This window comes from Malaclemys terrapin, chromosome 1, assembly GCF_027887155.1.
Source record: "Malaclemys terrapin pileata isolate rMalTer1 chromosome 1, rMalTer1.hap1, whole genome shotgun sequence".
NCBI classification, from domain to species: domain Eukaryota; kingdom Metazoa; phylum Chordata; order Testudines; family Emydidae; genus Malaclemys; species Malaclemys terrapin.
This window is the reverse complement of record NC_071505.1, coordinates 345,543,347-345,567,713: the sequence shown is the minus strand read 5'-3', so window position 1 is coordinate 345,567,713 and position 24,367 is coordinate 345,543,347. Positions and strand designations below refer to the sequence as shown.

At 58.0% G+C, this 24,367-nt stretch overlaps 2 protein-coding genes across 3 annotated transcripts; one reads left to right on the top strand and one right to left on the bottom strand.

The window, feature by feature from the left end:
* On the bottom strand, window positions 1–7,257 carry LOC128831916 (folate receptor alpha-like). 2 transcript variants are annotated; one of them, XM_054018822.1, is made up of 4 exons: window positions 7,101–7,257; window positions 4,332–4,520; window positions 3,397–3,532; window positions 1–1,247 (listed from the first exon to the last, which is right to left on the bottom strand). In XM_054018822.1, exons 1-4 carry the CDS (start codon window positions 7,236–7,238, stop codon window positions 973–975), a joined length of 738 nt encoding a protein of 245 aa, XP_053874797.1. In that variant the 5' UTR covers window positions 7,239–7,257; the 3' UTR covers window positions 1–972. The 2 variants fall into 2 exon arrangements, with proteins under 2 accessions (XP_053874797.1, XP_053874805.1); XM_054018830.1 differs by lacking the exon at window positions 7,101–7,257 and adding an exon at window positions 6,151–6,211.
* A 7,981-nt stretch (window positions 7,258–15,238) lies between these two features.
* On the top strand, window positions 15,239–24,367 carry LOC128831881 (folate receptor alpha-like). Its single transcript, XM_054018733.1, has 5 exons — window positions 15,239–16,309; window positions 17,663–17,804; window positions 19,800–19,988; window positions 20,787–20,922; window positions 23,087–24,367. Exons 2-5 carry the CDS (start codon window positions 17,667–17,669, stop codon window positions 23,359–23,361), a joined length of 738 nt encoding a protein of 245 aa, XP_053874708.1. The 5' UTR covers window positions 15,239–16,309; window positions 17,663–17,666; the 3' UTR covers window positions 23,362–24,367.

Sequence of the window (24,367 nt, the reverse complement as noted above, 5' to 3'; positions counted from 1 at the left end):
TCACCAGATTCTCATACATAAGCTGGGAAGTCTCAGCTCCAGACGGTTCCCACCTGCAGCTCATGGTTACAAGGGTAGGGAGGGCAGGACCACGAGCCCAGGCATTGCTCTGGTGCTAGGGGCTGGCCCTGGTCATTCGGTCGGCAGCCAGCGCTGGGAGCAGGGTGTGTAGCCACAGCTAGTCCTGGAGCGGGTTAGAGGCCAGGCAGTCACCACCGGGCAGAGCAGGAGTCTGGGGCCAGACAAGAGCTAGAGCTGGGAGCATCCTGCCAAGCCAGGCAGTGCTTCCCATTCACCCTGTGCTGAGAGCCAAGCTGGGAAACCAGACCCTGCCCAGAGCCAGGCAGGACACAGGGGGTGGGGGGCTCTGACAGCAGGTGCATCTGCTCCAGACAGAACCCTGCAGCTAGGAGCATAAGGGTGTGTGTGGCTGCACAACTGGCTCACCCTTAAAGGGCAGGGTGTAGTTTTGGGGGGCTGGAGCCCCCTGTGAGTGTCCAATCTGCTGAAGCAGAGAGACCAGGGCAGGCTGTGAGCCAGGGGAGGGGACACCTGTATTTCCAGGGAGCGCAGGATGGCAGGGATCAGATAAGGAAGCGAGGTAGCTGAGGGCACTGTAACTAGAGGGGACCTGCCCTGGAACCTGACAGAATAGATACACCCAGCCAGTGAGTCACTGCATGTTACAGAGCTCAGATCCCCAGGGACATGGAGGGATCTCCCCCCAGAGCCTGCTGGGATTGAGGAGTGTGGCAGGAGAACCCAGACAATAAGATCAGAGGGACAGTCGCAGGGGAGGGGTGGGGGACTAGTCTGGTTCTATCGTGTTGTGTCAGGGTTAGCAGTAGCCAGACAGAATCTGGAATCTGCTGGCCAGAGCCCAAAACAGGGCCGCAGGGCAAACACACCCTGTGCCCCGAGCAGAAATATTTCCTGTATAAACCAGTGGGGCTGCCAGAGGCTTCTGGATGCTCAGAGCAGGGACAGGAGAGCAGCCGGCAGCAGCAGCAGGACAGCCCGCGGCGCAGGAGAGGCGTCTCTCCCGTTCTGGGCGTAATACTTGGCCACGGCCACGTTGGGGTTCCCGTTGGCAGGGTCAAACCACATCTGGATGCAGCGCCCACCGCCCCGGTGCTCCGTGGTGTATTTGTACGAGTTGGACCAGATCTTCTCGCACAGGTCCGCCGGCCGGGGGAAGACATATTTGAACAACTGGCACGTGGAGCCGCGGGGGCAACGGTTGGTCCCTGGGGAGGGGGAGAGAGGGCAGCAGTGAGCAAGCTGTGGCTGGACTCCATCTAGCCAGCCTTCCCCATCTCCGGCTGCTAGGCATCCGCCGGTCCCAGGCTACTGGCTGAGCTGGCAACGGCCCAGCTGGCTTGTGGGAGAAACTCCTTCCCTGTGAGGTGAAGTTCACGGGCTTGTAGCCACGTCACTCACCTCCTGGCTTTATCCCTGGCTGGCACCCTGATGGGCTGGAGAGACAGATGGAGGCTAGTAAGAGTGAGGAACCTGCTACCCAGGGGAGCCCAGCTGGGTTCCCCCCACAGCTCTGCCAATGCACCTTGATCCTTCCAGGCCCTCCATCACCCCAGGGTCTGTAGCATAATTTAATCCTCATGAACCTTTGAGGTAGGGCAGTGCTCTTCTCCCCAGTACAGAAGTGGGAAACTGAGGCACCGACTGAATTAGGGTCACAGTGAATCTGTGGAAGATCAGTGCTAGCCAATACAGGAGCCCAACACTTTGCAGAGCTGCCTTCAGCCTTGCCACTAGCTAATTGAGAGCTTGTCAAAGGCAAAAATCCATCCAAGCTAGGTCCCAATACAGCTAGTTTCATGAGCCACTGGGCTAGAACCCAGTGTGCCAGAGACTAACAGAACAGAGACACCAAGCCAAGGAAGAGTTACCAACTGGTGGGTTGGGGCTTAGCCATGTGTGGAGAGTTTAGTAACTGGTAAAGCCACGTGGGACGTGTAGTTGGTTTAAAAATCAGTGGCTCTCAACTGTTTGACAGGGGTACAGTCATCTGGAGAGTCTGATTTGCTTCATGTACCTCCAAGTTTAGTTTCACTTAAAGTGCTTGCTTACCAAATCAGCCAAATAGACAAGTGTCACAGCACACAGACTGCAGACTCATTTTTAACCAGACAATTCTAAAAATCAATTGGAATATAAATCTATACTATACACTGAAAGGCAAGTACAACAACAAACAAGTCATGGTCTGAAGTTTTAGTTTATACCAACTTCACTAGTGCTTTTTATGTAGCCTGTTGTAAGACTAGACAAGTTGATGTACCCCCAAGACGACCTCTGCATGCCCCCAGGGGTACATGTGCCCCTGTTTGAGAACCACTGGTTAACCGCAGGATTCCTCCACACGCCTTCTGCTAAGGTGGACATGTTGCATAAAACAAGAAAAGTGACATTCCTACCCACTCCTGCAAAGCCAGATTGTATTGCACCGGGGTCTTTAGGAGGAACCACTAGGGTGATCCAGTCTGACCCCCTGCCAAGGTGCAGGATTGGTTGTGACCAGACATTTGGCTTGGGTTCCTCATTTGGCCTCCTGCACCTTTGAGAGCCGCGAACCATTGTCAGACAGTGGCCCCCCTCTACAGTCAATAGCAGGGAACTGAAGCAGATCGAGTCACAGGCTCCAAGCACTGGGCCATCCTTCCTCTGGGCATCATCTGACACCACCACTCCAGCCTAGGCTCCAAGCCCCATTTACTCCTCTGCCCACTGAAGGTACATGGGCATTCACAGCCTGGATCTCAGAGTCCAGGTCTCCTGCCAGCTCCTTCTGCATGTCACTGGTGAGCCCCATTTTACACTCCCCAGCTCTGTCCCTGAGACTCCACTGCTGTGGCCACCTCCAGGACCCAGACCCCCTTTGGAGGCAGGGGATACTGGCGAGCAGAGGGGCATCACACACCCAGTCACCTTGGGGAGGAAGACCCCAGAGCCACACAGCCATCTGCTGGGCAGTTCTGCTCACCCAGGAGGCAGATTTCCTGGCCTCTGCTCCAGCATGGGCACCATTGCCACAGCTGAAGATGCCCCAGGTTCACAGGGGACGACCCACTCCCCCAGTCTGACCCAAACCAGGGTCAGTGCAGAGACTAGAGGAGACTACAGGCCTCAGCCCCTCACTTCCAGGGTGCTCCTTTCATGAGCCCCATAACCAGGGTCCATAGCTAGTCAGAGGGCTGCTGCCATCAAGGGGCAGGGAGAGGTGGGAGCCCCTCCACCATCTCCTGGGCCTCCAAACCAGCCCTGAACCTGTACAGCAAGGTCTGATCCCTCCCCATCCTGCCCCCCATCCTGCAGCAGCCTGGCTCCACCCTGCAGCCCAGAGTGGGGTGGGTTTGCTCTCAGCAGCTCACTGACCTGTGGTCCAGTTCCAGCCCTTGTGCCAGTTCTCTCTGCAGGTGACTGCATCCTTGCAGGCCTCCCACCACAGCTCACAGTCCTCCTTGCACAGTGGCACGTTGAGGATCCTCTCCCGGCGCCAGCTATTATCCACCTGCCAGGGCACAGGGCTGTGAGCATCAGGGGGCAGCTCTGGGCTCCTCCCAGGGGCAACCTCAGCCTCCCCAGGGAGCAGGGGTCAGACACATGCTCTCCCCCACCCCCGCTCTAGCTCCACTGAATGGAGCCAGTGCAGGTCTCAGCAGACCCAGGCCCAGTCCCCAGGGGAAGGGGGTTCCTGAGCGGCAGCATCCCCAGCCCAACAGGCTCCCACGCAGCCCCCCCAGGCAAGGGGCAGGGCAGCGCCGTGGCCGGGGAAGAGATCCTGGATTTATTGCAGAGCCCTGCTCAGGAGCAGCGTCCGCGATCTTAGCTGTTGCCTCCCCAGCAAACACGCCGCACGAACCCGCCGCACCCCAGGACAGAGGCAGCGTCAGTCCCACCGAGAGACCAGCCAAGCTGGGGGCTTGCCCAGAGCTCAGCATCGGGGCCAGGCTCTCTGGAGTCCTAGACAGCAGGGGGGGATGGCAGGGCCCCAGGGGCACTGCCTGGGGAGGGAAGATAAAGGAGCCGTTCAGTGCAGCCTCCCAACCTCAAGATGCTTTGCGGGGATTGTCCTGCCCACCTGCAATGGGCCCTGGCTGGATACGGGGACACCAGCCGCCAGTGGAGAATTGAACCTGGGGCCTTCGGCACAGAAAGCACAAGGCTGGACTACTCAAGCTGAAGGAGCAACTCCATGGGGTGCTTGAGAGAGTGAACTGTTAGGACCTGCCACTAGAGGGAGCCATGAGCACATGCACTAAGCCAGCCTTCTCTCCCACCCCCAGTGCCCAGCCCCAACGCCCCCGGACCTGGTCGATCCAGGGCCCCAGGTTGGGCGAGCACTCGTACAGACACGTGTCCTGGATGAAGTGCTGCTTGCACTTCTCTGGCATCACCCCGCAGTGGTTCCAGTTGAAGTTGTACAGGTAGGACTGGTCCTGGTGAGCCCCCTTGCTGGTCTTGGCCGTGCAGCAGGCGTTGTCTTTCCACGGGGCACACTGCGAACACAGTGAGAGACGGGTACGCAGGGGACTCTGGCCGCTCGCCCAGGGGGCAGACAGGATGCGGTTGCATCCACCGCATCTCCGGCCTCCAGTGGTGCCTAGTGGGACTGCTCTGGTATCAGCACTGGTAGGGCCATGGCTAAGGACCAGGGATTGAAGGGCAGAGATGCTTTTTGGCCAAGTGCTTGAGATCTTTAAACTACGAAATGCTGTGAAGTGGGGAAGCTACAGACTGGGGGCAGGAGGGGCAGCCACCGAGCTGATAAATGATGTTTGATTAGGGCCTCCAGATCTATCCCCCTTCCCCAATTGTGATCTCCTCTGTGGGATGCCAGGTAAGTGGTGATTTGGGGGGGGGGGGGGGAAGATGCAGAGAGGAGACAGACTGAATTCGTCCAAATGAAAAAGCCTCCTAGCGACAAGTCACCACTTTAACATGAGCCTTGAGTTAAGGAACCTTGGACTAGAAATCTGAACTGAATTAGTTCATTGAGAACATGTAACCGGTGAGCAAAGTGAGGGGATGGGCTATACTGGCCCAGAACTCTTTTGGTCAAAAAGCCCAGCACGCCTTTTGATCTAGAGGAAAAGGCAGACCATGCAAGGACTTTGGGAGGAAGAGCAGACCGCCTGCTGGCTGGGAGAGGGGGAAAAGGAAAGGATGGACATGGCTGCCTCCCCCACCATCTCCTGCAATCCACTGGGACACCTTCCTCATCCTGATCCCAGGAGATACTCTTACCAGCCTGGGCTAGACAGCGAAACCCACCTGACATCACCACCTTCACTGGCTCCAGCTCAGTCCTGGCCATCGAAGGGGATGAGAGACTTTGGTTCCTGCTGTCACCTGCTCCACTCCCCACCACATCATTTTCCTTCCTCACCTTCCGTCTGCTTTTGTACCCCCCCCCCCCCCCATGTGCCTTCTGTTTAATAAGAGTCTGGCTTTTCCCACCAAGCCTGTATCCTGCAGCCCTGCTGGGAGCCTGTGACCAGAAAGGCAGCACCTGGTTCAGATGCAGCTGATCAGACCATGTGCTGGGGCTGTTTCTCCAGCAGGGAGGTTGCAGAGAGGATAGGCAGCACCAGACACAGAAGCTGCATAGCCAATCTTCTCTGGTCTTTTTTCTGCCCCTGTATGTGTTGGTCTGGTTTTGTCTTCTAGGAAGACTTAACAGTGCCAGATCATTTCTAATAATGCCTCTTTCCCCACAAGACTGTTACCACCATCTTCTAGCTGCCAGACAGCTGTGTGTGTGGGGGGGGGGGGGCAGGGGTCTCTGCACCCTGCTACAAACAGGCACCACCCTGCAGCTCCCATTCGCTGCAGTTCCCAGCCAATGGGAGCTGTGGAGTCGGCGCTCAGGGCAGGGGCAGCATGTGGAGACCCCCTCCCAGGGGCCGAAGGGACAGAATGGCCGCTTCCAGGAGCGGCATGGAATGAGGCTGGGCAGGACGCCTGCCTTCACTCCACTGCGCTGCCGGGGGTCCCTGGGTCCTTTTAAGTCACCCAGGCCCCTGGACAATCTCCCCCATTCGCCCCCCCACCGAAAGCAGGCCTGCCTGCCAACAAACTCTACAGCGAAAAGGGAATGGGAACAAGGAATGTTGTCAAAGTTACAACCTTACTCAGGTGTTTCAAGTTAGGTTTGCCACCCATCCAGTTTTCACCAGACAGTCCAGGATTCGGCTTGGGTGTGAAATGGCCCCTGGACAAGCCCTGATGTCGGTTTTCTTTGATGGGGGGGAGGGGGGGGGAGGGGGAGAGCAGAGAAGGGGCAGGGCCTCAGTTACCAGATGTTAGAAATGTGACAACCCTCTTTCAAATGCTCCAGCTGTCTTTCCTGCCCCTCCCCCCCCCCCCCCCCCCCCCCAATCTGTAATGGTGGCCGTCGCCATGGTCCTAAGCAGGCTGAGGTGTTCGTACTCAGACCCCCAACCCAATTTCAAAACACGGACCTAGACAGTGACAGGGTGAGGTTAACACCTTGGATACTTGGGCCTGTACATGATGGAAACCACTTCAAGTCAGGGCGTGCTGCAGAACCAGCCCTGCACCCCTAATTCCAGTACCTGTGTTAACACCTTTGCTACTTGGGCCAGTTTATTCTAGTGACATTAACAGGGACATAGCCAAGTCCGCCCACAGAATCAGTGGCAGAGCTGGGGCAGCAACACAGGAGTCCTGGCTCCCCGGCCCTCTGCCCCAGTCCGAGATCTTCCCTAGGGCACCAGCAAACGACAGGCCTCTTTTCAGAAAGATGAAGTAGCCTGTTTGCATGGCTTACTTCGCTGCTGCCAGAGAGCTGGTCTCGTTGCCAGCCTAAGGACGCTGGCATCACGACCCTGCTCGCCTCAGCCTCCTAGGGAGGTGAGAGAAACCCCCAATTCTTGGTGTGTTGCCAACGCCTCCAGCTCCCTGCAGTGCAGTCCTCCACGGCCCCAGAGAGCCCGGTGTAGGGAACAAGCCTGCACTGGAAGGGACGGCAGGCCCAGGTGACTCAGTTACTCCTCACCCAAAGCGCCAATTGGTCAGGGATGGGACTGAGGTGTGTTAGTAGGACAAGACCGTACCTGGCCATGCAGCGCCCCCTCCGGGCCTGGCTTGGTTTTGTGGTGCTTGGCATCCATGCACATGTTCAGCACAGATTCCTTCGTAGCACTGGCCACGCAGGCAGCCAACAGCCCCAGCACGGCCCACCGCGCTGCCATCTCCCTGCAACCAGAGCGAGAGGGGGTAGGGTGGAAGAGAAGACACATTAGCGCAGCTGCCAAGATGTGGCCTGGCTGCCTTCATTAGAATGGGCAAAATGGGGGCATAGCTCCGAGCGCACAAAGGGGATCCCCAGGCAAGAGCATCCGTGCTGGCCTGCTACCGCGACTGGTGCTCTGCAGAGACCCAGGAGAGAGAGACCACAAAGCCTCCTCTCTACAGGAGCTTTTACCCACTAAACATCCCACCTAGGCAACCTGGGGCAGGCGCTTCCCCAAACCCTAACCCCAGGGTGACGGCTTTGCCTTGCAAGGGGCTCTGAGCAGAGCTCCCAATGTCTCGCCTCAGAGTGTGCTAGTTTCCACCCTTAGCTATGAGCTCCCCTCCACCCTACAGCCACCCATGGGTGCAGTCATGCCACACCCTTGGTATTAGCCAATGATGCAGAACCAGACACTGGTTGCCTCATCTGAGCTTTTTCCAGAGAGTCAGCAATGGCCACGGAGCTTAATCCTGGCCAGCCAACACCACTAACCCCACCAGCAGGCTTCCGGGCTGGAACCATAGCCTGAGAAGAGACCCATAGGGGTGTATTCCCCCTTTGTTAGTTCTGTGGTCCTCCAACAGGGAGTTGGAGGAGGCTAGGTCACAGCCAGCCCTGTCTGGTTACTGCCAGTCCGCTGGGGCAGGGTGGACCGACTGGCCACTTACACACTAGCAGAACATTAGGCTGTCTGGATCACAGGCTGCAAGGGCAGACTCACAGCCCACCAACACTTGGTCACAGGAAACTTACAGTCACAGTTATTCCTGTTCATTTCAGGTCACTGGGCTCTCCACCCCGACATGGGGCTTTTACAGGCATTAGAAATTGGAAGCTAGTACAAGGCCTTGTACTATTTGATTATCACTTATTCCCTCTTTTCAGAGTAGAAGCCATGTTAGTCTGTATCCGCAAAAAGAACAGGAGTACTTGTGGCACCTTAGAGACTAACAAATTTATTAGAGCATAAGCTTTCGTGGACTACAGCCCAGAAAGCTTATGCTCTAATAAATTTGTTAGTCTCTAAGGTGCCACAAGTACTCCTGTTCTTATTCCCTCTTGTTAAATCTCTTCTTCCCCCTCCCATTAGACCAAGTGGTTTCCTCCACCTTCTAGTATTACCCTATAAACCACAGATATAAGGTTCCACTGCTGCAGTTTTCATAGAAGCAGATCTCCCCTGAAGCACTACCTGTCCACCCAGCCCAGGAACAAGACATACATAGGTCACAGCCTAGTGTTAAAAAGTAAGTCATACCCCTCTAGAAGCAAACAGCAGGTACAAACCTAATCACATTGACACCTGGACACCAGCCCTGAGACACCAGCCAGCCCACATCACAACAGAAAAACATGACCAGCCCATACCTTGCTGGGGGGGAAAAAAGGTCCTTCACCACTGCTTCAAGCAAGGGCTTACCACAGCAGACAGGCTTCTGGTGTCAGCTTTAATAGTCAAGTCCTTTAACCACAGGTGTTAACCCCTCCACACAACCGGGTTAATGAGGCTTAATGATAATCAGTGCTTGTTACCTGTAAACTGGGCTGCCCAGAGGATTCAGGGGGCCTGGAACAAAGCAATTTTGGGGGACCCATCCATAAAAAAGAAGTTGCAATACTATAGAATACTATATTCTTGTGGGGGCCCCTGTGGGACCCGGGGCCTGGGGCAAATTGCCCCACTTGCCCCCCCGGGCGGCCCTGCCTGTAAATTAGCAGTTTTGCTAACAGCCAAAGAGCTGTGTGTGTTTGCTGGAGGGCAGCTTAGTCCCATGTTAAGAAGACAATCAAGCATTTCATCTCAAAGGTGAGATGTCTGACCAAGCCCTGGCCAAGGATTAGAACATCAGTCCCACCTGCTGGGCAGTCTTTGTTGGAGACTTTTTTCCTTTGCTCTGTAAATTTGGGCAGATAAAGGAGCCAGAGAAGGCCAAGATTCAGCTGGCTAATCAGCTGGGGCCTCTAGTCTAGCTTGTGTCTGCCATGACCTGGTCAGCCCCAAAGGAGACCAGAGGCCTTGCTCCGGAGAGGTGCTGGGCTTCGAAGTCCATGAGAGTTGCCGGCGCTCAGCACCGGTCACATTCATTCCCCACATTTGTAGCCCCTGTGGCTGCATCTAAACTCCTGGTTTTCTGCCCCCTCTCCCACAGGGGCACCTCCGCAGAGCCCATGGCTGATGTCTAGGTCTAGGTGAGAAGGAGGCACAAGGTCCCACCGAAAGAACAATGCTCATGTAGGCCAGGCCCATCAGTTGTGTTTCAAGGGGGGGTGGTCTTGGGAAGGATGGGAATCAAGCTAGGTGGGCCCGAATCCTCAGAGGGACTTAGGCATTGCAACACCTAACTTGTAGGTGCCTTGAAAGTCTCTGCTATCCGCACGCCCTGTGTTAGACGTCTAGGCCAGGGGTTCTCACAACACATTTTTAAGTGGCCTCAGAGTGCGGCCACCAGCTCTTGCTGGGGGCCACTTTGACAATGTGTCCTAAAATACTGAATTAACTTTAGGAAAACCAAGTAAATCTGCACATATACGTGTCCAAATCATTGTCATTTATTTATATAGGATTTATTTTTTGCGGACTCAATCATAAAGATAACGTACAATTGTCTCTATTCTTTACTGGACCTAAACAGAATAGAAATCAGGCGCTTTTCACATTCTTGTCTTTTTTCTTGTTGTTTCTTTTGCCTTTTTGGCTGCTTTTTTTGTTTTTGCTTTAAAGACTTGCTAGCTACTAAGTCTGCTGTGAAAAGTGATATTAGCAAACTTGCAAATGTCACTTTTCACAGCAGACTTACTCAGCCCCGACAAACCTGGGGACAAATTAAAGCCTGGATGGGGAGGTGAGTAGGGAGGCAGAGGGGGCCAGGGGCGATTGGGGGCTGGGGGAGGCAGCAGGAGCCGGGGGTAATGGGGGAGGTGGTGAGCTCAGGGCCAGAGTGTGGCTGGGGAATGGAGCCGAAAGCCTCACGCTCAGGGGACGGGGCCCGGAGAAGGAGCCCGAAATCCCCTGGTTGAAGCCAGGCCTCACCACGTCCGGGAAGGTGGGGAACTCACCGGCTGCCCGCTCCTCCAACTTCTGTGTTTCCAGAGGGGGGCAGGGCCCACCATCTGCTGGCAGCCCTGGGGAGGGGCTGCTGCTCCACACACCCCCCCTGCCCGCCAATCACCACAAGAAAAGCCCCGGGGCCGCCGCATGCGGCCATGGGTGGCTGCATTTGAGAAATGCTGGTCTAGACTCCCTATGGAATGACTGGGGAGAGATAGGCCGGTGCCTGTGGATGGGATCCACATCGGGTTGTCAACCCTCCGGGGTTGCCCTGGAGTCTCCAGGAATTAAAGATTAATCTGTCCTGGACGATTAGACCCTGGGTGGAAACCTCCAGGAATACGTCCAACTAGGGTTACCATATTCAAACATTTAAAAAAGAGGACACTCCATGGGGCCCCGGTCCCGCCCCCGGCCCCACCCCAACTCCGCCCCTTCCCACTCCAACCCCACCCCTTCTCCGCCCCCATTCCAACCCCTTCCCCAAAGTCCCTGCCCCAACTCTGCCCCCTCCTCTGAGCACCCTGCATTCCCCCTCCTCCCTCCTGCTCTGATCTTGGTTGGGGGTTGCTAAGTGCTTCCCTGCTCCCCACTCGCCCCGCAGCCTCTATGCCCTTGCCTGCTCCTCCTCACCCTGCAGCCTCTGCACCCCCCCGCCCCTGCAGCCTCTGTGCCCCTTGCTCCCCACTCGCCCTGCAGCCTCTGCACCCCCCGCCCCTGCAGCCTCTGTGCCCCCTGCTCCCCACTCGCCCTGCAGCCTCTGCACCCCCCCGCCCCTGCAGCCTCTGTGCCCCTTGCTCCCCACTCGCCCTGCAGCCTCTGCGCCCCCTGCCTGCCCTGCCCCTGCAGCCTCTGTGCCCCCTGCTCCCCATTCGCCCTGCAGCCTCTGTGCCCCCTGCTCCCCCCGCTCACCCGGCAGAGGGAGAAATGCAGGCTCCACGTGGAATCAAACATTGCCGCGCTGCTCTGTGGGGGAGGAGGGAGCGGGGGAGGGGGAGGGACTCTGGCTGCTAGAGGCCCCAGTGGCTGCGAGCGGCTTTCAATCAGGCCAGGCGTCCAATCAGCCGCGCCGCACTCCGCACGAGGGGAAGGGGGAAATCCCGGACATTTCTATTTGATTAGAAATCCCCCCCCCCGACCGCCATTTAACGCTGAAAAAGCCAGACATGTCCGGGGAAACCCGGATGGATGGTAACCCTACGTCCAACCCAAATCCACAAAAGCCAACGTGGTGAGCCCAGGGGAGATTCCAAGGAGAAGGCTGCATCCTCGGCCCTGCCCCTCGCATGGAGACAGGGGCTTACCCTGGGTCTAAGCGAGGTGTCGAGTGAGGGACCTCAGGAGGTATCTAGTCCAACCCCCTGGATTGGTCCTGCTTTGAGCAGGGGGTTGGACTAGGTACCTCCTGAGGTCCCTTCCAACCCTGATATTCTATGAGAGAGGCCTTAACAAGGCATCTCCTCTCTCTCCAGAGCAGGGCCAAACCCCTGAGCTCTGGGCTGGCTGGAGGCAGTGCTCCTGCGATCTCTCCTGGTGAAGCTGTTCCACTTGGTATTCAGGAGTGACCCCACAGCCCAGTGGGGCGGACGGGAAACCCCTCTCTGCCAATCCCTTTGCCATAGCAGGCAGAGAGGAGAAACGAGCTAGGGGCTCTGCACATCCACGGGGGGCAGGTTAACTAGGGTTACCATATTTAGTGCCTCCGAAAGGAGGACACTTTAAAGGGGCCCCAGCCCCGCCCCCAGCCCCGCCCCCGCGCCCGCCCCAACCCCGCCCCCTCCCCAAAGTCTCCGCCCCCTCCCCTGCTTCCCGCGAACATTTGAGTCGCGGGAAGCCTGAAGCAGGTAAGGGGGGGTGGGGAGGAGGCGCGGCCCACCCCCGGCACCGCAGGTCCCCAGCCCGTCCCCCGAGCCCCCGGCCCGGCACCGCCGGCCGAGCCCCCGACCCGGCACCCAGTCCCCGGCCGGGCCCGGCACCGGGCCCCCCCGAGCACCGCCGGCCGAGCCCCCGGCCCAGCACCCGGCCCGGCACCCGGCCACCCCGAGCACCGCCGGCCGAGCCCCCCGGTCCGGCCCGGCACCCGAGCCCCCGGCCCGGCACCCGGCCCCCCCTGAGCACCGCCGGCCGAGCCCCCGGCCCAGCACCCGGCCCGGCACCCGAGCCGCCGGCCGAGCCCCCCGGCCCAGCCCGGCCCCGGGCCCCCCCGAGCACGGCCGGCCGAGCCCCCGGCCCGGCACTGCCGGCCAGGCCCCCCCGAGCCCCCGGCCCGGCCCCGGGCCCCCCCGAGCACCGCCGGCCGAGCCCCCAGCCCGGCACTGCCAGCCAGGCCCCCCGAGCCCCCGGCCCCGCACCGGGCCCCCCCGAGCACCGCCGGCCGAGCCCCCGGCCCGGCCCGGCACCCGAGCCCCCGGCCCGGCACCCGGCCCCCCCGAGCACCGCCGGCCGAGCCCCCGGCCCAGCACCCGGCCCGGCACCCGAGCCGCCGGCTGAGCGGCCCGGCCCGGCCCCGGGCCCCCCCGAGCACCGCCGGCCGAGCCCCCGGCCCGGCACTGCTGGCCAGGCCCCCCGAGCCCCCGCCCCGGGCCCCCCCGAGCACCGCTGGCCGAGCCCCCGGCCCGGCACTGCCGGCCAGGCCCCCCGAGCCCCCGGCCCGGCACCGGGCCCCCCCGAGCACCGCCGGCCGAGCCCCCGAGCCCCCGGCCCGGCACCCGAGCCGCCGACCGCATGTCCGATTTTCCCGGACATGTCCGGCTTTTTGGGATTTCCCCCCGGACGGGGATTTGGAGCCCAAAAAGCCGGACATGTCCGGGAAAATCCGGACGTATGGTAACCCTAGGTTAACCAGGGGGCTGAACGGTACCTGGGAAAACGCAGCCCCCAGCCTGGTTAATCTGTGTGAAGCTAGCTGCGTTCAGAGCATGGCTGGCGGCTCGGGCCAGGCGTGTCCTGGCTTAGCTTCCCCTGGCTGGAGAATGCCGCTGGGACTTAGGCATGAGATAGGGCACCTGACAATGGGATTTAGGCACCTCAGTCCCTTTGCAGAGCTGGGCCCTGGGCTCACTTCCTGAGTCGGCCTTTGACCTGTTGCATCACCTCGGCCAAAACGCTCAGCCTCTCTGAGCTGGACTCCTCTGCTCCGGAGCTGCCTGGGGTGGGATGAACTGTTATTGATAGGGGCGTTATATTGCCTTGAAGGCCCAGCAGTCCAAGGCCATAGTCAGAGACAGTCCCTGCTCTAAAGAGTTTACAGGCTAATGGGGGCAGGGAAGAGAGGAAACGGAGGTGCCATAATTCACCCCCAGTCAGCTGGCAGACCCAGGACTAGAACCCAGGTCTCCTCAATGCTATGCCAGTCTCTCTCTGCGCTGCTCTTTGAACACTTTGGAAGGGCTGACTTGGCACAATGGGGCATGCCTAAGGCAGCATGGACCAGGTGGCAGCTCATGCCAAGGCCCCCAGTCCTCACTAACCGCTGACAGATGCACAGCTGGAAACGCGTCCAGCTCACCTGTGTGTTGGCAGGGTTGAAGTAGACGTGAGGTTGATAAGAATGTGTTTAGCCTTGATGAAAAGCTTGTAGGACACTGCCTGTATTGATCTCACTTATCACATCTGCCACCCAGGGGATAAAGTTACATTGCGTGTTTGTGTAACTCACCAAGCAGGAAAGCAGCATTGATTAATGGACGGTGTTGGGCCTGTGCACAAGGCCCACTGAAACCAAATGAGCCATGTGACACATCAAAGGACAAAGACTTCGTTGATTTCCCTCCCCCACCCCCCAAAGAGGAGACGGGCACCAACACTTGTCCAATCAGTTTGAACTCTGAGAGAAGGGAATAAAACTCCCTGGCCAGAAGGATCTGTATTCCTACGCTGCTTGTGTAACACCGACAGACCCCAGTCATCGGCGGGCAGGATCTGCCGTGTTCCCGCGCTGCTTGTGTAACACCGACAGACCCCGGTCGTCGGTGGGCGGGATCTGCCGTGTTCCCGCGCTGCTTGTGTAATACCGACAGACCCCGGTCATCGGCGGGTAGGATTGAACCTGGGTCCTTTGGAGCTCAGTGCCCGAGCCTCTACTGCATGAGTTAAAAGCCATAGGGCCCTTAGCTACGGCTGCAGGTCAGACTCACTAATCTTTCTCTAAGTGGTCTCGGTGCCACTAGATGGGACAGAGCACCACCCCCTGGAGGTGTGTGGGTTACACTTGGACTTCAGGGAGTGGGCAAGACTTTTAAGCATGAGCAAGGCACCCCCAACTGTTCAGCTTGGGTTAGCCCTAAAGGCAGACGGAGCTGGCTTATTATAGACACTTCTAGTACTTTTTGGGACCTAAGACTGTAACTCATTGGTGTGTCTCTGTTACCTGCTTTAACTTTGTAAATAACTCGCTCATTTCCTTTTCCTAGGCCAGCTCTGTGGGGGGATGAGAGAGGGGGCTTGAGCCAGCTCCACATGTGGGGGGCAGGGGGAAGGGAAAGGGGGCTCAGGCCAGCTCTGCATGGGGGGGCGGGGGGAAGGGAAAGGGGGCTCGGGTAATAGGAGCCTATATAAGAAAAAGATCCAACGATTGGGATTGTCCCTATAAAATCGGGACATCTGGTCACCCTGCCTATCTCTGCATTGGGAGGACGGGGGGATACACTCTCCCTACCACAGCCGTGTCTTCCAGCCTGACTGTGGCCAGGGCATCAAGGGGAAGAGGAGGAGCAGGGCCGAGAGGCGGGGGTGGGGGGGACAGGAGGAGCAGGGGATGGAGTCAGAATGCCAGCACTCCTGCGTGGGCCCCCAAATTGGCCGGGGCCCCTGGGCACAGGCCCCATTGACCCATGCATTAATCCACCGTGGATCATGACTGAATGCAGCCACCAGGGGCTTTTCGTGTTGTGATTTGGGGGGGGGGGGGGGGAGTTGGCAAAGCAGCAGCACCTCCCCCGGGGGCACCAGAAGGGGTTGAGCCCTGCCCCTCTCTGGAGGCACAAAGCTGGAGGAAAAGGCAGCTGGTGTGAGTTTTTCTTAAAGTTAATTCAGTATTTTAGGACAAATTGTCAGAGTGGCCCCCAGCAAGAGCTGGTAGCTGCACTCTGAGGCCTCCAAAAAATGTGTTGTGAGAACCCCTCGCCTAGATGTCTAACACAGGGCGTGCGGATAGCAGGGACTTTCAAGGCACCTACAAGTTAGGTGTTGCAATGCCTAAGTCCCTCTGAGGATTCGGGCCCACCCATCTTGATTCCCATCCTTCCCAAGACCACCCCCCCTTGAAATACGACTGATGGGCCTGGCCTACATGAGCATTGTTCTTTCGGTGGGACCTTGTGCCTCCTTCTCACCTAGACCTAGACATCGGCCACGGGCTCTTTGGAGCTGCCCCTGTAGGAGAGGGGGCAGAAAACCAGGAGTTTAGATGCAGCCCCAGGGGCTACAAATGTGGGGAATGAATGTGACCGGTGCTGAGCGCCAGCAACTCTCATGGACTTCGAAGCCCAGCACCTCTCCGGAGCAAGGCCTCTGGTCTCCTTTGGGGCTGACCAGGTCATGGCCGACACAAGCTAGACTAGAGGCCCCAGCTGATTAGCCAGCTGAATCTTGGCCTTCTCTGGCTCCTTTATCTGCCCAAATTTACAGAGCAAAGGAAAAAAGTCTCCAACAAAGACTGCCCAGCAGGTGGGACTGATGTTCTAATCCTTGGCCAGGGCTTGGTCAGACATCTCACCTTTGAGATGAAATGCTTGATTGTCTTCTTAACGTGGGACTAAGCTGCCCTCCAGCAAACACACACAGCTCTTTGGCTGTTAGCAAAACTGCTAATTTACAGATAACGAGCACTGGTTACAATGAAGCCTCATTAACCCGGTTGTGTGGAGGGGTTATCACCTGTGGTTAAAGGACCTGACTATTAAAGCTGACACCAGAAGCTTGTCTGCTGTGGTGAGCACTTGCTTGAAGTAGTGGTGAAGAGCTTATCCCCCAGCAAGGTATGAATAGTTCATGTTTTTCTATTGTGATGTGGGCTGGCTGGTGTCTCAGGGCTAGTGTCCAGGTATCAATGTGATGAGGTTTGTACCTGCTGTTTACTTCTAGAGGGGTATGACTTGCTTTCTAACACTAGGCTGTGACCCATGTATGTCTTGTTCCTGGGCTGGGTGCACAGGTAGTGCTTTATGGGGGGGATCTGCTCATATAAAAACTGCAACAGTGGAACCTTATATCTGTGTTTACAGGATAATACTAGATGGTGGAGGAAACCACTTGATCCAATGTTGGGGTGTCAAGAGATTTCTCAAGAGGGAATGAGAGAGGATCAGTGATTAAACCACTGGAAATTGGAAGCTAGCACCCCCACCCCCCGGTGCTCAGCACTGCTAGACACCCCCTCCCCCACCCCGCAGAGCACCGTGCTGCCAAACACCCCTTGCCGGGCTGCCAGAACCCCCCCCTGCCACCCCAAGACTGGCCGCCCCTTACCAGGTGCTGCCCCAAGCATGTGCTTGGCTGCCTGGAGCCAGCCCTGGTTAGGGGGTAAAAGTTGCTGTGGAGTGGGAGGCTTTGTGGTCTCTCTCTCTCATGCAGGGACAGCAAGTTTGTATAAATTATGGTGGTGCCCAGAGTCTGCCCCTGCACCTGCCTAAGGCTCTGGGAGGGAGTTTGGGTGGGGGGAGGAGGTCTGGGGTGCAGGCCCTGGGCTGGAGATTGGGGTGCAGGCTCTGGGTGTGTGACCCTTACCTGGGGCTGCTAGGCAGCATGGGCCAGGGGGCCTCCATGTGCTGCTACCCCCAGGCACTGCCCCTGCAGCTTCCTATTGGCTGCAGGGGTGCTTGGGGCAGGAGCCATGTGTGTGGACACAGACCCCCCTCCCCCGTGTGAGCAGGCAGGAAGCTGTGCTGCTCCCCTGCACTGCCAGTGGTGAGTGGGAGGGCTGAATTAAATTGCCCAGGGGACATGCGGGGGGAATGTCCAGGGACGGAAGGCAGGGCTGATAGAGACCCAGCCTCCGACATGGCTGGAGCTGGGCTCCGGGCCAGGAATATTCCTGGTGCCCAGGTACCATGGGCCCCTAGAACTTGCTGCCCATGTGCCTAGGTGGGATGTTTAGCAGGTAAAAGCTGCCAGCAGAACAGGAGGCTTTGTGGTCTCTCTCATGGCTCTCTGCAGAGCACCAGTTGTGGTAACAGGCCAGCACGGATGCTCTTGCCTGGGGATCCCCTCTGCGCTGGGAGCTATGCACACAAGTAGTGCCCATAAAGGCAGCCAGGCCATATCTGTGCAGCTGCACTAACGTGTCTTCTCTTCCACCCCTTCCCCCCCCCCCCCCCCCGCTCTGGTCCCAGGGAGATGGCAGTGCGGTGGGCCGTGCTGGGGCTGTTGGCTTCCTGCGTGGCCAGTGCTGCGAAGGAATCTATGCTGAATGTGTGCATGGATGCCAAGCACCACAAAACCAAGCCAGGCCCGGAGGGGGCGCTGCATGGCCAGGTACGGTCTTGTCCTACTGACCCCTCCATCCCATCCACAATCACTTGGAGCTTTGGGTGAGGAGTAACTGAGTCTCCTGGGCCTGCCGTCCCTTCCAGTGCAGGCTTGTTCCTTACACCGGGTTCTCTGGGGCCGTGGAGGACTGCACTGCAGGGAGCTGGAGGTGTTGGCAATGCACCAAGAATTGTGGTTTCTCTCTCCTCTCTAGGAGGCTGAAGCAGGTTGGGTCGTGGTTCCAACATCCTTGGGCTGGCAAGGAGACCCAGCTCTCTGGCCAGGGCTGGATCCAAGCACCAGCAAACCAAGCACATGCGTGGGGTGGCACAATTTCAGGGGCAGTAGCATTGGGTTTTTGTTTTTTGGGGTGGCAAAAACCTAGAGCTGGCCCTGTCTCTGGCAGCAGAAAGCAAGCTCTGCAAACCGTGCTACTTCACCCTTCTGAAAAGAGGCCTGTCCCTTGCTGGTGCCCTAGGGAAGGGCTCGGACTGAGGCAGAGGGCTGGGGAGCCAGGACTTCTGTGCTGCCATCCCAGCTCTGCTACTGATTCTGTGGGTGGACTTGGATATGTCCCTGTTAATTTCACTAGAATAAACTGGCCCAAGTATCCCGTGTTAACACAGGTGCTAGAACTGGGGGGGGGGGGTGAAGTCTGCAGCACCCCCTGGCTTGAAGTGGTTTCCATCATACACAGGGCTTACAGTTTGGTTCAATGGCACTCAGCCCCGCTACACAACTGTTCCAGCACCCCTAGGTGTTAACAGGGCACTGTGGCTGTAAAACCATTTTAAATGTGGTTTGGGGCTCTCAGTACAAAGATGTCAGCTTGCTTAGGACCATGGTGACAGCCCCATTACAAAGATCTTGTATATAATGAAGGAAAAACAGCATTTGAAAGAGGGTTGCCCACAGGCAGAGGGAGCAGGCGGGTGCCACACTTCACCCCCTGCGAGCCACCTTGACCGCCCTCCACGCGCTCCCCAAGGCGCTGTGTGTGTGTTTGTTGCTTGGGGGGGCAAAAAAGCTAGAACTGGGTCTGATCAGCTGTTCCAAAACCCAGCCAATCTGCCTCCCCAGCAGGTGCTGCCTTTCTGGTCACAGGCTCCCAGCAGTGCAGCAGGAGATGGGCTTGGTGGGCAACGCCAGACTTCTAAACAGAAGGCAAAAATGAGGGAGAGAGGAAAGGTGGCCAAAGGTTGAGGACAGTGACGTCCTGGGGAGTAGAGGGGCAGGATGATGGCAGGAACCAAAGTCAGGAGGGAGCTGGAGCCAGTGAAGGTGGCAATGTCAGGGGGTCTCGCTGTCTAGCCCAGGCTGGTAAGATGATCTTCTGGGATTGGGACAAGGGTGGTGACCCAGCAGATTGCAGGAGATGGTGGGGGAGGCAGCCATGTCCATCCTTTCCTTTTCTTCCCTCCCCCTCCCACCCCAGCCAGCAGTCGGTCTGATCTTCATGTGTGTCCCCAAAAGTGCAGGGGCAGCCCATCCCGTTTTGCTCACTGGCTAGACACATTACCAACAATCGAACTTAGTTCAGACTTCTAGTCCCACATTTCTTAACTTAAGGCTCATGTTGAAGTGGTGCCTTGTCACTAGGAGGCTTTTTCATTTGGACGAATTCAGTCTGTCTCCTCTTCACTCCCCCCCCCCTCCCATCCCCACTTACCCAGCATCCCACAGGGGAGATCACAATTGGGGGAGGGAGATCCTAATCAAACATCATTTATCAGCTCGGTGGCTGCCCCTCCTGCCCCCAGTCTGTAGCTTCCCCACTTCACAGCATTTTGTAGTCTTAAAGATCTCCAAGCACTCTGCAAAAAAGCATCTCTGCCCTTCAATCCCTGGTCCTTAGCCATGGCCCTACCAGTGCTCTGATACCAGAGCAGTCCCACTAGGCACCACTGGAGGCCGGTGATGCGGTTGCATCCACCGCATCCTGTCTGCCCCCGGGCAAGCAGCCAGAGTCCCCTGCGTACCCGTCTCTCGCTGTGTTCGCAGTGTGCCCCGTGGAAAGACAACGCCTGCTGCACGGCCGAGACCAGCAAGGGGGCTCACCAGGACCAGTCCTACCTGTACAACTTCAACTGGAACCACTGCGGGGTGATGCCAGACAAGTGCAAGCAGCACTTCATCCAGGACACGTGTCTGTACGAGTGCTCGCCCAACCTGGGGCCCTGGATCGACCAGGTCCGGGGGCGTTGGGGCTGGGCACTGGGGGTGGGAGAGAAGGCTGGCTTAGTGCATGTGCTCATGGCTCCCTCTAGTGGCAGGTCCTAACAGTTCACTCTCTCAAGCACCCCATGGAGTTGCTCCTTCAGCTTGAGTAGTCCAGCCTTGTGCTTTCTGTGCCGAAGGCCCCAGGTTCAATTCTCCACTGGCGGCTGGTGTCCCCGTATCCAGCCAGGGCCCATTGCAGGTGGGCAGGACAATCCCCACAAAGCGTCCTGAGGTTGGGAGGCTGCACTGAACGGCTCCTTTATCTTCCCTCCCCAGGCCGTGCCCCTGGGGCCCTGCCATCCCCCCTGCTGTCTAGGACTCCAGAGAGCCTGGCCGCGGTGCTGAGCTCTGGGCAAGCCCCCAGCTTGGCTGGTCTCTCGGTGGGACTGACGCTGCCTCTGTCCTGGGGTGCGGCGGGTTCGTGCAGCGTGTTTGCTGGGGAGGCAACAGCTAAGATCGCGGATGCTGCTCCTGGGCAGGGCTCTGCAATAAATCCAGGATCTCTTCCCTGGCCACGGCGCTGGCCTGCCCCTTGCCTGGGGGGGCTGCGTGGGAGCCTGTTGGGCTGGGGATGCTGCCGCTCAGGAACCCCCTTCCCCTGGGGACTGGGCCTGGGTCTGCTGAGACCTGCACTGGCTCCATTCAGTGGAGCTAGAGCTGGGGTGGGGGAGAGCATGTGTCTGACCCCTGCTCCCTGGGGAGGCTGAGGTTGCCCCTGGGAGGAGCCCAGAGCTGCCCCCTGATGCTCACAGCCCTGTGCCCTGGCAGGTGGATAATAGCTGGCGCCGGGAGAGGATCCTCAATGTGCCGCTGTGCAAGGAGGACTGTGAGCTGTGGTGGGAGGCCTGCAAGGACGCGGTCACCTGCAGAGAGAACTGGCACAAGGGCTGGAACTGGACCACAGGTCAGTGAGCTGCTGAGAGCAAACCCACCCCACGCTGGGCTGTAGGGTGGAGCCAGGCTGCTGTAGGGTGGAGCCAGGCTGCTGCAGGATGGGGGGCAGGATGGGGAGGGATCAGACCTTGCTGTACAGGTTCAGGGCTGGTTTGGAGGCCCAGGAGATGGAGGAGGGGCTCCCACCTCTCCCTGCCCCTTGATGGCAGCAGCCCTCTGACTAGCTACGGACCCTGGTTGTGGGGCTCATGAAAGGAGCACCCTGGAAGTGAGGGGCTGAGGCCTGTAGTCTCCTCTATTCTCTGCACTGACCCTGGCTTGGGTCAGACTGGGGAGTGGGTCATCCCCCTGGACCAAACCTAGTGTCCAGTGAACCTCTGGCATCTTCAGCTGTGGCAATGGTGCCCATGCTGGAGCAGAGGCCAGGAAATCTGCCTCCTGGGTGAGCAGAACTGCCCAGCAGGTGGCTGTGTGGCTCCCCAAGGTGACTGGGTGTGTGGTGCCCCTCTACAGAGTTGTGGCAATGCCAGTCTCTGCTCGCCAGTATCCCCTGCCTCCAAAGGGGGTCCGGGTCCCGGAGGCAGCCACAGCAGTGAAGTCCCAGGGACAGAGCTGGGGAGTGTAAAATGGGGCTCCCCAGTGACATGCAGAAGGAGCTGGCAGGAGACCTGGACTCCAAGATCCATGCTGTGAATGCCCATGTACCTTCAGTGGGCAGAGGAGTGAATGGGGCTTGGAGCCTAGGCTGGAGTGGTGGTGGCAGATGATGCCCAGAGGAAGGATGGCCCAGTGCTTAGAGCCTGTGACTCAAGATCTGCTTTAGTTCCCTGCTATTGACTGTAGAGGGTGGCCTCCTGCACATTTAAGAGCCGCGAGTGTTGTCAGACAGTGGCCAAATGAGCAAACCAAGCGTAATGTATTGTCGTGACTAATCCTGCACCTTGGCAGGGGGTCAGACTGGATCACCCTAGTGGTTCCTCCTAAAGACCCCGGTGCAATACAATCTGGCTTTGCAGGAGTGGGTAGGAATGTCACTTTTCTTGTTTTATGCAACATGTCCACCTTAGCAGAAGGCGTGTGGAGGAATCCTGCGGTTAAACCAGTGGTTCTCAAACAGGGGCACATGTACCCCTGGGGGCATGCAGAGGTCATCTTGGGGGTACATCAACTTGTCTAGTCTTACAACAGGCTACATAAAAAGCACTAGTGAAGTTGGTATAAACTAAAACTTCAGACCATGACTTGTTTGTTGTACTTTTATATTCCAACTGATTTTTAGAATTGTCTGGTAAAAATGAGTCTGCAGTCTTTGTGTGCTGTGACACTTGTCTATTTGGCTGATTTGGTAAGCAAGTAGTTGAAGTGAAACTTGGAGGTATGTGAGGCAAATCCAACTCTCAACAAGGGTACAGTTGTCTGGAAAGGTTGAGAGCCACTGATTTTTAAACTAACTACACATCCAGCGTGGCTTTACCAGTTACTAAACTCTCCACACGTGGCTAAGCCCCAACTCACCAGTTGGCTTGGTGTCTCTGTTCTGTTAGTCTCTGGCACACTGGGTTCTAGCCCAGTGGCTCATGAAACTAGCTGTATTGGGACCTAGCTTGGATAGATTTTTGCCTTTGACAAGCTCTCAATTAGCTAGTGGCAAGGCTGAAGGCAGCTCTGCAAAGTGTTGGGCTCCTGTATTGGCTAGCACTGATCTTCCACAGATTCACTGTGTGACCCTAATTCAGTCTGTGCCTCAGTTTCCCACTTCTGTACTGGGGAGAAGAGCACTGCCCTACCTCAAAGGTTCATGAAGATTAAATTATGCTACAGACCCTGGGGTGATGGAGGGCCTGGAAGGATCAAGGTGCATTGGCAGAGCTGTGGGGGGAACCCAGCTGGGCTCCCCTGGGTAGCAGGTTCCTCACTCTTACTAGCCTCCATCTGTCTCTCTCCAGCCCATCAGGGAGCTAGCCAGGGATAAAGCCAGGAGGTGAGTGACGTGGCTACAAGCCCGTGAAATTCACCTCACAGGGAAGGAGTTTCTCCCACAAGCCAGCTGGGCCGTTGCCAGCTCAGCCAGTAGCCTGGGACCGGCGGATGTCTAGCAGCCGGAGATGGGGAAGGCTGGCTAGATGGAGTCCAGCCACAGCTTGCTCACTGCTGCCCTCTCTCCCCCTCCCCAGGGACCAACCGGTGCCCCCGCGGGTCCACGTGCCAGTTGTTCAAATATGTCTTCCCCCAGCCGGCAGACCTGTGCGAGAAGATCTGGTCCAACTCGTACAAATACACCACGGAGCACCGGGGCGGTGGGCGCTGCATCCAGATGTGGTTTGACCCTGCCAACGGGAACCCCAACGTGGCCGTGGCCAAGTACTACGCCCAGAACGGGAGAGATGACTCTCCTGCGCCGCGGGCTGTCCTGCTGCTGCTGCCGGCTGCTCTCCTGTCCCTGCTCTGAGCATCCAGAAGCCTCTGGCAGCCCCACTGGTTTATACAGGAAATATTTCTGCTCGGGGCACAGGGTGTGTTTGCCCTGCGGCCCTGTTTTGGGCTCTGGCCAGCAGATTCCAGATTCTGTCTGGCTACTGCTAACCCTGACACAACACGATAGAACCAGACTAGTCCCCCACCCCTCCTCTGCGACTGTCCCTCTGATCTTATTGTCTGTGTTCTCCTGCCACACTCCTCAATCCCAGCAGGCTCTGGGGGGAGATCCCTCCATGTCCCTGGGGATCTGAGCTCTGTAACATGCAGTGACTCACTGGCTGGGTGTATTTATTCTGTCAGTTCCAGGGCAGGTCCCCTCTAGTTACAGTGCCGTCAGCTACCTCGCTTCCTTATCTGATCCCTGCCATCCTGCACTCCCTGGAAATACAGGTGTCCCCTCCCCAGCTCACAGCCTGCCCTGGTCTCTCTGCTTCAGCAGATTGGACACTCACAGGGGGCTCCAGCCCCCAAAACTACACCCTGCCCTTTAAGGGTGAGCCAGTTGTTTAGCCACACACCCCCTTATGCTCCTAGCTGCAGGGTTCTGCTGTCTGGAGCAGATGCACAGGAGGGAGACTCTCCAACTCCCCTGCTGTCAGAGCCCCCCAGCCCCTGTGTCCTGCCTGGCTCCGGGCAGGGTCTGGTTTCCCAGCTTGGCTCTCAGCACGGGGTGAATGGGAAGCGCTGCCTGGCTTGGCAGGATGCTTCTAGCTCTTGGCTGGCTCCAGACTCCTGCTCTGCCCGGTGGTGACTGCCTGGCCTCTAATCCGCTCCAGGACTAGCTGTGGCTACACACCCTGCTCCCAGCGCTGGCGGCCACCGCATGGCCAGGGCCAGCCCCTGGCACCAGAGCAATGCCTGGGCTCGTGGTCCTGCCCTCCCTACCCTTATAACCCTGAGCTGCAGGTGGGAACTGTCTGGAGCTGAGACCTTCCAGTTTGTGTGAGAATCTGGCGAAATAAACTGTCCCAGCCCTG

Excerpts from the sequence above, each read along its gene's own strand:
- LOC128831916 (XM_054018822.1), bottom strand. The coding sequence starts at position 7,238 with ATGGCAGCGCGGTGGGCCGTGCTGGGGCTGTTGGCTGCCTGCGTGGCC. Across the intron at positions 4,521-7,100 it reads AGGGGGCGCTGCATGGCCAG|TGTGCCCCGTGGAAAGACAA; the intron begins GTACGGTCTTGT and ends CTGTGTTCGCAG. Across the intron at positions 3,533-4,331 it reads TGGGGCCCTGGATCGACCAG|GTGGATAATAGCTGGCGCCG; the intron begins GTCCGGGGGCGT and ends GTGCCCTGGCAG.
- LOC128831881 (XM_054018733.1), top strand. The coding sequence starts at position 17,667 with ATGGCAGTGCGGTGGGCCGTGCTGGGGCTGTTGGCTTCCTGCGTGGCC. Across the intron at positions 17,805-19,799 it reads AGGGGGCGCTGCATGGCCAG|TGTGCCCCGTGGAAAGACAA; the intron begins GTACGGTCTTGT and ends CTGTGTTCGCAG. Across the intron at positions 20,923-23,086 it reads GGGCTGGAACTGGACCACAG|GGACCAACCGGTGCCCCCGC; the intron begins GTCAGTGAGCTG and ends CCCCCTCCCCAG.